The sequence below is a fragment of the Ambystoma mexicanum genome, chromosome 1p, assembly GCF_040938575.1.
Source record: "Ambystoma mexicanum isolate Mex_15411 chromosome 1p, UKY_AmexF1_1, whole genome shotgun sequence".
Classification (NCBI taxonomy): Eukaryota; Metazoa; Chordata; class Amphibia; order Caudata; family Ambystomatidae; genus Ambystoma; species Ambystoma mexicanum.
In genome coordinates this window covers 111,948,009-111,960,839 of record NC_090921.1, presented here as the reverse complement: position 1 = coordinate 111,960,839, position 12,831 = coordinate 111,948,009, and the positions used below count along the sequence as shown (strand labels likewise).

General features: G+C 45.0%; 1 protein-coding gene across 2 annotated transcripts in view; it reads right to left on the bottom strand.

The window, feature by feature from the left end:
• Positions 1-12,831, bottom strand: part of CHRNB1 (cholinergic receptor nicotinic beta 1 subunit) — a 189,530-nt gene that overhangs the window by 72,962 nt on the left and 103,737 nt on the right. For both annotated transcript variants that reach the window (XM_069644480.1, XM_069644489.1), the window contains one exon: positions 1,793-1,984. In XM_069644480.1, coding sequence (XP_069500581.1) covers positions 1,793-1,984 — 192 coding nt within the window. The remainder of the gene's footprint in view (positions 1-1,792; positions 1,985-12,831) is intronic.

The window sequence follows — 12,831 nt, the reverse complement described above, 5'->3', positions numbered from 1 at the left end:
TGAGTTACTCATCCTAGGCTCGCATTCCAAACTCACCAAACTGGACCCCAAGTACAAATCCTTTATTATCGATGGGAATGATATTAATGTCACTAACGTCACTAAAACACTTGGACTCTACCTAGACTCTACTCTTTCCCTTAACAGACAAACCAATGCAGTAGTTTCAGCGTCATCCTACACCTGTAAACTTATTACAGCGTGCCGTCCTTTCTTGACAACGAGCAATTGTTTGATCCTCGCCAGAACCCTCATCATGTCCAAAATCGACTATTGCAACGCCCTCTACTTACGGACCATTCAAAGAAACCTTGATAAACTCCAGGTCACCCAGAACAATGCCATTAGGGCAGCTCTCAACGTTCCCAGGCGTTCTCACATCTCCTCCACTAGACGCAACCTGCACTGGTTACCAATCACACATCACATATCTCTCAAAGCACTTGTCCTAACTCATAAGGCCCAGAGCAATGCAGCCCCTGCTTACCTGTCCAAGCGCTTCACACAACATACAGCTACCTTTGAGACCTTTGAGATCTGCACAAGCTCACACATTGACTATTCCTAGCTTCAAGCTTCAGACAGCCGGAGGCTCGAGCTTCCCAGTCCTTGCGGCTAAGCTCTGGAAATCCCTTCCCAATGCTCTCAGAAATGTTCCATACATCCACTCCTTCAAAAATAAAAATAAACTGTGGCTACATGAACGGGATGCCCTGGCCACCTCACTTTAATACATGCAGCTGTCTAATCCTATCATCTGCGAAATGGTTGTACTTTGTCTTATTCTGTATATTTAGGTCTACTCTTCTGTATGTAAATCCTTAACTATGTTGTACATTTTTGTAAATTGTAAATGCATCTATGTCTGTAACCTGTAACTGCCTTTCTAAACATGCGTCCAGATGCCCCGGGGCAGGGTGCGCTCTACAAATAAAATACATACAAATACAAACAACAAAAGATCTGGTGGGGCCACTTTTTGTGTATTGGCTCCGTCTCTCTGGATTTCCTTTCCCACACCCACTAGAAATGAGCCATCCTACACTACTCTCCAAAAACTATTAAAAACCCGGTTGTTTGACAAATTTGAGTAACACTGTTTCTGGCACTCACTACCACCACCTGCTACCTATGTGAATGTCTCTATTGTAATTACTGTACTTAACGCCGTGATACCCTCGGGTATGGCTGTTGTCACACATGTTATGTTAAAATAAAATTAAAATAAATAAATAAGTGTAATGGAATCTCCAGCAAGGAAAATAGTGCTATTTCACCTTTTTGTCTCCAAGTTTACTCTTTGCTTTGTTTCCCAATACTCTCTAGGGCTCCTCTATTTTTCCTCTTTGTTTCCAAGTCATAGATCTCTCACTCCTCTTTGCTTCCTGCCTTTTCCCTTAATTCGCTTTACACCCCTTACGGTTCTTCTGCCCTCCTTGTCCAGCCTTTCACTATTCTTCTTCCATTCATTATCTTCTTCCCTTATGTTTTCTTGTCTTTGTAACAGCTTCTGCTTTTCATTTTCACTCATGTCTTCTCTCTTCTTGTCTCTCTGTCTCATTTCTATTTCTATGTTCTCTACCTCTCAATATTTTCTTCTTTTCCTTATGTACGCCTGTTGTCCTTTATTCACACTCCCTTTTTGATCACTACTTTCGATTTAATTTCCAACACATTTATTTTACTGCTTCTATTACATTCACGTTCCGCTACCCCAATTGGAATTCTTTCATTGTCCCAACTCATTGCCCACCCAGTCCTCCCGCTTCCTCCATGCTTCTGGAGCTCTTACCAGCGTCTGGTGGGAGGTAGAAGACAAAGATGGCCAGAATGGTGATGAGGATACAGGGGATGATGATGTTGATGATGTAGAAAAGTGGCTTGCGTCGGATCACCAGGTAGAATGAGATATCCTCGTACAGAGGGTCCCCAGACAGGGTGTTCTTAAGTGAGGGCTTGTGACGAATTTCCCACTGCCCGTTTTCTAAAAAAATAAAATGCGTAATTATTTGTATTGTAAGATTTCCTGACATTTCACAGTTAAAGCATCATTAGGCTAATGTGAGCCCTGCTGATCACCTGCAAATGCAGCCTTGTAGTATGTGTTGTCTCAGTGGTTCAATGACTTAAATTACCTTGACTTTGACACAATGATATATTTATTTATTTATATTTGTAAAGCGCCTCGCAGCTCAGAGGCATTGCGGCGTTGTTTCAAGAATGTGACTTAGTTACATGGGTAAAGGTAGGATCATAGGATCTACATTATTACAGGCAGTGATACATAGCTCATAAGTTAACCCATTTTTACAGGCAGTGTTACAATGGTTATAAGCTTGCAGGTTGGCGTAACGAGCGGATGGCTTATACGAACAGCAGGGTTTTTAATGTTTTTCTGAAAACCATGTGGGATTCAATGCCTCTGATGGCGGGAGGAAGCACGTTCCAGTTAGTCGCTGCTAAAACTGGAAAGCTAGAGCCACCCGCTGATCCTGAGGCTTTTGGGAATGGCGAGACGGTTGGTTTGGTTAGATCTAGCAGGTCTGCTTGACGGGGCGCAGAGAATCTTTGCGCAAGGTAGCGAGGTGCTGTGTCGTGGCGACACTTGTGGGTCAATGCAAGGGACTTGAAGAGGATGCGTTCTTTAACGGGCAGCCAGTGGACGGATTTTCTGGTGGCTGAGATGTGGTCTCTTTTGGAGATCCCTGTGGCAGCTCTGAGGTCATTGTCTGCACTGTTTGAAGTATCTTGATGGAACTGGCTCTAACTCAATGGAATAACAGAACTTATATATGAATTCATAGACAGCTCACGATTTACTATTTGCTAGTGGTTTGATATAAAGATATACAACATTGACCTGTGTGCTTCAGAAACGTTCTTGAGCCTAATGTTGTATCGGCACTCTTTTGTTCCTGCGGATGTGGAAAACCTCCCAGCTCTTTGATTCAATGGGAAATTCTCAGCTTCTAGTGAATCCTATCAGCGGAGGGATACTCATTTGTGACGAATCAGTGAGCAGTGTGGCTGTAACTTCTGCTGCGTGTCCTCGGCATGCATGCACAGGGAATGGAGGGTGATTGCATGAGGAGGGGTGTACACAAAAGTTAGTGTTTGAACACAATTAAATTAAGCAGCCATAATAAAAAGATATCCATTCACTGCTGTGAATAAAAGGCCTTTTACTATTTATGGGCACATTTTTCAAGCTTCAAAGGTATTTGCTAGCTATATGAGCATTATTTAAGTACTCTGTAAAATGACAATGCATATTGAGATTGTGATGTCATCATCGGAGAGCAGGCTAAAATTGGACAAAGTAGCTTAATAAAGGCCATATGTTCAGCACAGGCGTTTAAGCTTAGAAAAACGTGTGCAACTTAACATATGCCCACTAGTACATTAACCATAGACATAGAAATAGTAAAAAGACCCCCATTCACCTTGGTCAGGGGTCTGCAACGTTTTGGCTCTCCATATGTTTCCGACTACAATTCCCATGATATTTGGCTATTGACTATGCTGGTTAGGGATGATGGGAGTTGTAGTCCAAAACATCTTGAGAGACAAAGGTTACAGACCCCAGACCACGGTGAAAGGAAGCCTTTTTACTATGTCTAGGTTTAATGTGGACATTGCATATATTCTTACATTGGCAAATGAGGCAAACAATTACAGATATGTTCGTACAGGGGCAATTGCAGGCATGTTGTGGCAAAGCCATCCTAGGTGTGTCCTTCATAAAGGGGCACATGCTGACATGTTAGGGAAACATCATCACAGGTGTGTCCTTGCAGGGGCAAATGCTGAAATACTGGGGGGAGGCAGTCTCAGGTGTGTCCTGACAGGGACAAAGACTGGCATGTTTGAACAAAGTCATCACAAGCGTATCCTTAAAAGGGATAAATGCTGGGAGTATTGGGGAAATCCACCACAGGTGTCTCCTTAAAGGGAAAATGCTGGCATTTCGGGACAAAACCATCACATGCGAGTCCGTACAGGGGCAAATGCTGACATTTTGGTGAGAAATCCATCACATTTGTGTCCTTGCAGGGGCAAAGTCTGACACTATCTATACAAAGCCATCACAGATGTGTTATTAAAGGGGAACATGCTGTCATTTTGGGGCGAATCCACCACAGGTGTGTCCTTACAAGGGCAAATGGTGCTAATAGTTGGGCAAAGCTTTCACAGGAGTGTCCTTAGAAGGGGTAAATGTTGGCAATATTTGGACTACACCAACACGACTGTGTCTTACAGTGGCAATATTGGCATTATTGATGGTGGATCCAGCTATCCTTTCTTCGACTTGTCATTCTTTCCATCTACATGCCATCATTTCCATCTTTGTTTTCTGGAATCCAGCCTATCGAGATTTCAACCTTTTTAATCCATTCCATCTGAGCTCCCACCTATCCTTCTTCCTTGCTTTCCATCCATCAATTGTTCTGTTCTACTAGCCGATTGTTCCTATTAATGCTGACATTCATCATACCTCTGCATCCTTCCCATCAATATTGCCATCCATCTCATCTAGCTTTCCTTTCCTCCTTGTTATCTAGCTGCCTCTGTATATCTAGCTAGCAATCCTTCCACAATGTCTATCTATGCAATATATCTTTGATCCCATAAGGTATTTTCTGTTTATTTGCATTTTTCCATTCATGCTTTATAGCGCAATGTTCACCAGTGTGCATTTTGGCTCTATGAAAGGAACAGCTAAACTTAACACTGCAACTCAGGGCATTGAGGGTTCAACGAGAAATGTGGAGATTCTCTTAACACCAGATGATCTTTAAGACTTCTCAGTTGAGTTAGAGACCATGCAATAGTTTGGCTGGTAGACAGGCGAGATTCCGGCCACAACCTGAAAACTCAGAGGAATCATTGATACATGTTGATCCTGTCACTTAAGATAACAGCCTTGATTTGCATTTTGAAAACTGAGTGGTGGCGAATCAGGGGACAAAACACTTCAACTCATTACAAAGAGCTGCAAGAGCCAGTGCTATTGGGATCTTGGATCTTTTAATCAAAGATATGTTCTCAAATCCTAGAAAAAGTATTCATAGTTGATCAGAATCTTTATGTCAACCAAATTCAGAAACACTTTGGACTATATTAGATTTTATAAAGACTACTTTACTATGGGAAAGATGGGGGGAAAATGAAGACCAAATATTAAACCTTTTCTAAACTTAGTTATTTGTTGTACTTGTTGTACTTTAAAAAAAAAAAATTTAATCCTTTTTAGTGCATTTGTTTTTTTTTATAAGAAAGTGGCTAACCAGCAATTTTGAAAGCATGATAAAAGCGATGAATTAATCTAATAAAAGCAAAATTCGATTTTCCTAACAGATTTCTTCCCCTCATCCCTATCATTTATACATTCTTCTAAAATGTGTTTGCACTCGATAGTTTTTGTCACTCTCATCTGTCACTGTTATAGGGAGCATAGAACGGAAAGCAGTGGGACTTTTCATCATCTGCAAGCACTTCTCCTCTGTACCACTTTGTTCCCCTTCACGCTAAAAATGGAGGGTTTTCACTGCGCCTCCGTTTAGTGTGCCAATGGTAAGATCAGAGACTGCTGAGTCTGTTCAAAGGTTTATCATTGATAATGCTGCAGTCATATGGCCTGGCAGTTTGTGCTGGATTGCACCTGTTGGTGGGAGGACCAAAACATCTACAGCGAAATCCAAGCATGGATGGCCAACAACAGTCTTTGCCTCAATGACGATAAGGTCGAGTTAATGATCATTGGTACACAGGCACACCTGAATAAAAAACTCGACACCAGATACACTTCCTTCATCATTTACGGCAACATAATTAACGTCTCCAAAGAGATAAAAACATTGGGGGTCTATCTTGACTCAACTCTTTCTCTTAAAAGACAGGTCAGCAGTGTTGCGTCCTCCACAGCCTATACCAACAAATTGATCTACAGTTGCAAATCTTATCTTTCCACAAACAGTGGTCTAACGCTAGCTAGAGCACTCGCTCTATCTAAACGTGATTGCTATAACACACTATTCCTTGGTACATCTGAACAAAATCTAAATAGGCTCCAGGTACTCCAAAATAACTCAATAAGAGCCACACTCAGTCTCCCCAGATCCTGCCACATATCCACTCACAGAATAGCGCCAACTGGCTGCCCATCCCTGATAGAATCACACTACGCACCCTGGCCATCACGTAAAAATGCCTCACAAATTAAGCCCCGAAATATTTGGCAGACAAATCTGTATGCAGAAACCTATACGTACTACCAGATCTTCTCTCTACTATAGTCTGGTGGTACCAAGGTTCAATCTCAAAACCGCCGGAGCAGCTAGCTTCCCGGTCCAAGCTGCCAAACGTTGGAACTCCATCCCCATCCCTCTCAGACAGGAACCTTCCTTCCTCTCCTTCAAAGCCAGCATAAAATACTGGCTCTCCACTCACCACTAAGATACTGCTATCTTGTTGTTCGCTCATTGAATATGTATGATATCGACTCATTGTATGTAACAATTTTTTGTTACCCATGGCTTCCTCGGACCTATATGTAACCAGGGACCTACTTATTTTATTGTCCTCATGCCCATTTGTATCTTTTCTGCATGTAACCTTAAGCTTTCAAGTGCCCAGCTTCCTCAGGGTTTGGTGCGCGATATAAATATTAAACAAATATAAAATACAAAACAGATTTGGAAATAGCTGGCCCCTTTCTGTAATGGTTGAGGAGGGCTAAAACGATGACAGGGGCAAAGCCCACGGCATTGCCAATGATTATGATCAATTCAACACCTGCCTTTATTATTCCCAAGGTACCACTCAACGATTTAAAATAAATCCTCAGATATCAAGTACTTGAACTCTGATATTGATACCTGCGTTCATCTGCCTCATCACTGTCTGTATTGCTCCCCTTTTTCAGGTTGAAATGGTATAGGATTCTTAAATAAGAGTATTATTGGTAGAGCTAGCGAATGGCTGAATGGAATTTTGGATGAATGGCTGAGGTTTGGAATTGAATATAAGGAATGAGAAAAGGGTTATACAAGCGTTAGAACAGAAATTGGGACTCATACCAACCTCATTTAAAATGTTCTGCAATAATCATATTAAAGATCATTAAAGAAGAGTTACTGGGCCAAATGTAAGAATACTACAGTATATTGAGAAATTAAATATGTCCTTATTAATTCTTATATCTATGAGAAATTATATAATTGAAGATTTCTTATGTCAGATTGTGTTAATATGTACCCGCTTTGTATTACAATGTATTTGTGTATGCTTGATTATGTATATTTGTAAAAGTACCAATATTGTGCCTGAAAACCTTGCAATGAATATTACATATTGTGCAAGAAATTCCCACAATAGTAATGTTGTGTGCACAGAAATTGCACAACGTTTATGACTAAAGTGAGATAAAGAATTTTAGAACCCCCACAGTTGTATCCACAGGTATCATGTATGATATGACTATGGTATTTATTCTGCGGTGAGATCTCTGGGTCTATAGGTGTCAAATACCTGGTCTCTCTTTCGTTGTGTCTCCTGGCGGGAAGATCCTTTTGCAGAGGCTTGTGCGTCCTCCAGTGCTTCAGTCCCAAGGATGGTGCAACGCACGAGTCAACCCGAGGTCCGTCTCTCCGAGTATGAAACAGAAAAGAGTGCCTGGCAGCATCTCCCTATTCCACGGTGTGCTCCCCCGGATTAACGTGGTGCAGGGCAGTGCAAGCACTGACCGGGGGAGCCAGATGCTAAACAGACTGAATAGGATCCAGTCAATTGGGGGACCAAGAGGGCAAGGTCCAGGGCAGAGAGGGAGAGCAAGGCAGTGAGGAAGAAAAGGGAAGGCAGAAGAGAGTGACAGGTCAAGGAAGAAAGCGGCCAACAGGCAGGTGAAAAGCTAGTACAAAACTAGCGTCTGCCAACCAGCAAGCAAGGGCTATATAGCTAGGGAAACAGGAAGCGCGGTAGCAGAGTCAGCCGCCACTGCCATGGCAACAAATGGATTCCTAGGCGGTGTGCATGTGTGCCTGCCAGAGGCTGACTCCCTGCGAACGCTCACTGGGGTGGCCATGGTGGACACACTGGGACCGCCGGAGATGACCGTGGGGCCTGGACTTACCCTGCGCCACCCCTTGGGACGGCTGATACCAGCTGGATACCCCTGCTGCAGGCACCAACGAGGATAGAGCCGCCAAGCAGGTAAGTGCGGGCCGAGGCAGTGACATGCATTCATGACACCACACCCCCCTCCTGGGGCACCGGGCTTCCAAGGGAAACGATGAAAGAACCAGACGAGGGCTTGGACACCCGATGCAGGCTCCCAGGAGCTGTCACAGGCCGCATAGCCTTTCCAGTGAATGAGAAAGAACAGACGCCCTTTCTGGTATTTGGAATCACAGACTTCTTCAGCTTCGTATTCCGGCAGACCATCGACGTCCAAAGAAACAGGAGCTGCAGGACCCCAGCCAAAAGTGTAATGTACATTACGCTTAAGTAACGAGACATGGAACACGGGGTGGACCCGCCACCCATCTGGAAGCTGCAAATTAAAAGCCCCAGGTGAGAGACAGATCTGGATGCGAAAAGGACCCCGAAAATGCAGAGCCAAATGGCACAGCATTTTATGCACAGGTAGGTATGGCTGAATAACCACACCCGACCACCCACTCGGTAGCAGGCGGCAATGGATCGTCTCCGATCCACTTCGACTGTGTGCACAGGAGGCCTAGAGCAAATGCATCACCACAGCCCAAACATGAAGCAGTGCTTGGAGCAAGGCATCAACAGATGGCATGGTACTCTGTGTGTGCAGGTATGGTGACAGGACACATCTTAGGGTAGAATCCATAGGAGCCGTAGAACGGGCTGTGCTTGGTGGAGGCATGGTAGGCATTATTGCATGCAACCTCAGCAGTATTCAAGAAATCAAACCAATTGAACTGTAACACGTTGGCATAACAGCACGGATACTGCTCTAGCGTCTGATTAGTCCATTCCATCTGGCAGTTACTTTGCAGATGGTATCCAGAACTCAATGTCCGCTGTATACCCAGGGGAGAACACACCTCCTTCCAGAATCGAGAAATGTACTGCAGACCTGTGTCCGAGATAATCCTGGCGGGGAGGCCATGCAATAGGAACATCTCATGAAGAAATACAGTAGCCATCCGGGCAGCAGTGGGCAAAGCAGGAAAAGGGACGAAATGGGCCATCTTGGTGAAGCAATTAACTGCAACCATGACACAGGTGTTTCCATGGGATTCAGGAAATTCCACAATGAAGTTGGTGGTGATAGTATGCCATGGATAAGGTGGTATTTCAAGTGGTGGAAGCAGACCAACAGGACGGCAATGGCTTGGTTAGCACTGGGCACAACAGAACACTGATATACGTAATCCCGGACTTGTCTCCGCAAGCCAGACCCCCAGAAGTGTCGGAGAAGCAGCTCTTGAGTAACCTTTACTCCACAATGCCCTGAAATCTGTGAGTCATGAAAACAGGACAAAATAGCCAGTCGCCGGTCAAGGGATGGTAAGTACAAGCATCCTTTATAGAACAAAAGCCTGTCAATGGCTCGTACAGAAGGATCCTGAGAGGGTGAGACAGCTGTGGAGTCCAGTGCTGTGGCCTCTATAACCTGTTGTATGTACGGGACAACTACGTTGTACGACAACGTTCAGGAAGTGCTTAACTGGTAAGATCGTCCTGGTGTTGTTACGCTCACCCGGTCTCTGCGGGGGCGTTGGGGCACAGTTGCAGCCCTCCCGGGGGTGAGGTCGCTCGGGTCTAACTTCGCGCTCTGCGGTTATGTATTGACTGGTGGTAATAGGTGATGCTGCTCGGGACTGCTCCTGCGTGGAGAATAGGGGGCGTGAGTATGCCAACTTGTGCGCCTGATCCCTTTCCAGACCCCTTCTCCCAAACCGTGGTACCCGTGGGATGCGCTGTCCCTGGAATGCTCACCTGTTGATTAGTTTTGGCAAGCACTCCGTCCTGCTGCTTCTGGCAGGGGCGCTTGTATGATCTGGACCGAGTTCCTTCACTGGTCCCTTGCACGTGGTAGTCCAGTCCTGCTGTGACTAAGTCACTTTACTTCAGGTAAGTGTTCCTGTTTGCCTTTGTCTTTCCTTGTTTGTTTTTGTTGTATGGTAAAGTTTGTTGTCTTGTATTGCTGTCCGTTATACTTTTGATGTTAGCTCTTTTGCCGAAGCTGCGGAGCTCGAGGCGGCAGCCGGAGGGAATGAAGAACGAAGCTGCAGCGGTACAGTAGCTGTTAAGTTGTTAACTAGGGGGCGTGCGGGTTTCAAATGCAGAGTGGCCCTAGGACGGATGTTCTAACCTTGTCTTTTTTCTTCCTCACAGGGTCCAAGTTCGTGGATGTAGAGTGCGGTGCTGCAGCGTCGGGATCAAGATCACAGGATATCAGGAGATGAGTCTGCAGATGAAGCGATGAAGCACCGGTTTCCTGCAGGCGAGTATGCAGGAGAACGTCTGGTTTCAAAGGTAAGTAAACTAGTCCAAGCAGCGGTGAACGTCACGTTGCACGCAAGGGCACAGTAACGCGAAGCACCGGCCTTAAGGATGGAGCAGCTTATGTAGCTGAGCTTCTGATCCAATGCCCAACAGGATCAGCCTGCCTGCCACACCCTGCCACACCCGATGAGTCAGCCCATGAAGACCAGGCCTAGGGTGCCACACCTGATGAGTAAGCACATGCCGAGTTTCTCTGGATAAAGGCTTTCAGCTCCTGGAAAGTTCTTGTAAAATAAAAGCACTCTTGCACTGAAATAAAGTAAAAGCACTCCTGCACTGAAATAAAGTGTTCCTGCTCACATCTCTATATGAGCCTGGCGCCAAAGGCACCAGGACTGAGTCCAGCCAGGGCCCCTGTGTTTATGGGTCCCAAAGGGACATAAGTAAGTCAAGTGACCCATTGCCCCCATCACTAGATGGTGTGGTGTTTGTGTTCTGGGGCCTGTGGCCATGACAGGTGTGTACTTTAGATGGCAAGTTGTGGCCATATAATCGTGACAGGGCATCAGCCTTCAAGTTGTGTGGTCCAGGAATATAGGAGATGATGAAATCAAATTGAGAAAATAAATAGACCCAATGGGCTTGACGGCTGTTGGTACAGATGGTGGTTTTAAGGAACTGGAGGTTTTGATGGTCAGTACGCACCTCAACCTTATGACGACTTCCTAACAGGTGGTGCCTCCATTGAATGAAGGCCTCTTTGATTGCCAACAATTCCTTCTCAATTACAGAATAGTTGATTTCGCTCAAGGTGCGTTTCCTGGAATGGAAAGTAATGGTGTGGTTCATATTGGTATCAGGATTGAATTGCAGTAGTACAGCCCGACGGCTCGGCTGGAGGCATCGGTTTCAACAATAAAGGGATGTACTTCATCTGAATGCCACAGGTTGGGTGCCTCAACAAAGGATTTCTTCAGGGCAGAGAAGGCAGATTCGGCTTTTTCATCTCATACATACGTCATCTTGGATGAAAGAAGGTGGGCGATATCAGCAGACAGAAAGGAGAAACCAGGTATAAAATTGCAGTCGAAATTTGTGAACCCCAAAAAGCTCTGAGCTGCCTTGAAGTCCCGTGGTGGAGGAAAATCCAGGATGTTTTTCACCTTTCTGGGATTCATATGGATCCAAGCCAAGCTGATCATGTGCCCTAGGAACTCGATGCGGTTCTGGTGAAAAACACACTTTTCCGCTTTGGCATAGAGTCGGTTATCCGCCAATCGGGCAAGTACTTTCAATACACAGAGCACGTGTTCTTCTGGGGATGAGGGAAAAATCAGGATGTCATTGAAGTAGATACAGACTGAAATACCAATGATATCAGAAAAGATGGAGTCCATGAATCAATGAAAAATGGCCGGGGCATTACAAAGTCCGAACGGCATTACACGATATTCAAATTGTCCCATGGGTTTCTTGAAGGCTGTTTTTCCCTCATCCCCGGTCATATCCGCAGCAGATGGTAAGCCCCACGCAGGTCCAACTTGGTGAACACAGTAGAAGAATGTAGAGATTCCATAATGTCCCAGATTAGGGGGAGAAGGTAACCGTCTTTCACTGTGATTTCATTAAGAAGGCGATAATCCATACACGGACGCAGACTCCCTTCCTTCTTAGGTACAAAGAACAGGGAAGCCCCAGCCATGGATTTAGATGGAACAATAAACCCCTTCTGTAGAGAGTCATCTAGGTAACAACATAGAACCTCTTTTTCCGGGACAGTCAAGGAATACACCCAACCACGTGGAATAGGCTTGTCAGGCAATAGGTCGATGCTGCAGTCCTGCACACAGTGGGGTGGAAGAGAGATGTCATCAAGTTCAGCAAAAACTTGAGCAAAGCCATTGTATTCTTCCTGTATTCCAGAGAGTGGATCCCAGCGTGGAGGAAGACCGGATATCGGGAATGTCGGATCTGACTTCCAACAGTGGCACCATTGACTGACCATATGAGGATTATGATTGACCAGACAGGGTAGGCCCAGAATAATGGGATACGATGGCGCCCATATGGCATCAAGTGCTAGTTACTCCTCGTGATGAGCAATGGACAGGACCAAAGGCAATGTGTGCTGGTGTATAGATCCAGAAGCCAATGAGGATCCGTTGATTACTTCAATAAACAAGCCACAGGTTTGAAGGCCAATGGAATTCCGGTTTGTTGCACAAAGGATGTGTCAATATAATTTCCTGATGCCCCACAATCCAACAAAGCTCTGGTGCAGACAGAGGACTGGCTGTTGTCCCAGCGCAAGCACATTTTCACGGTGAACAACCGTAGCAGCGACAT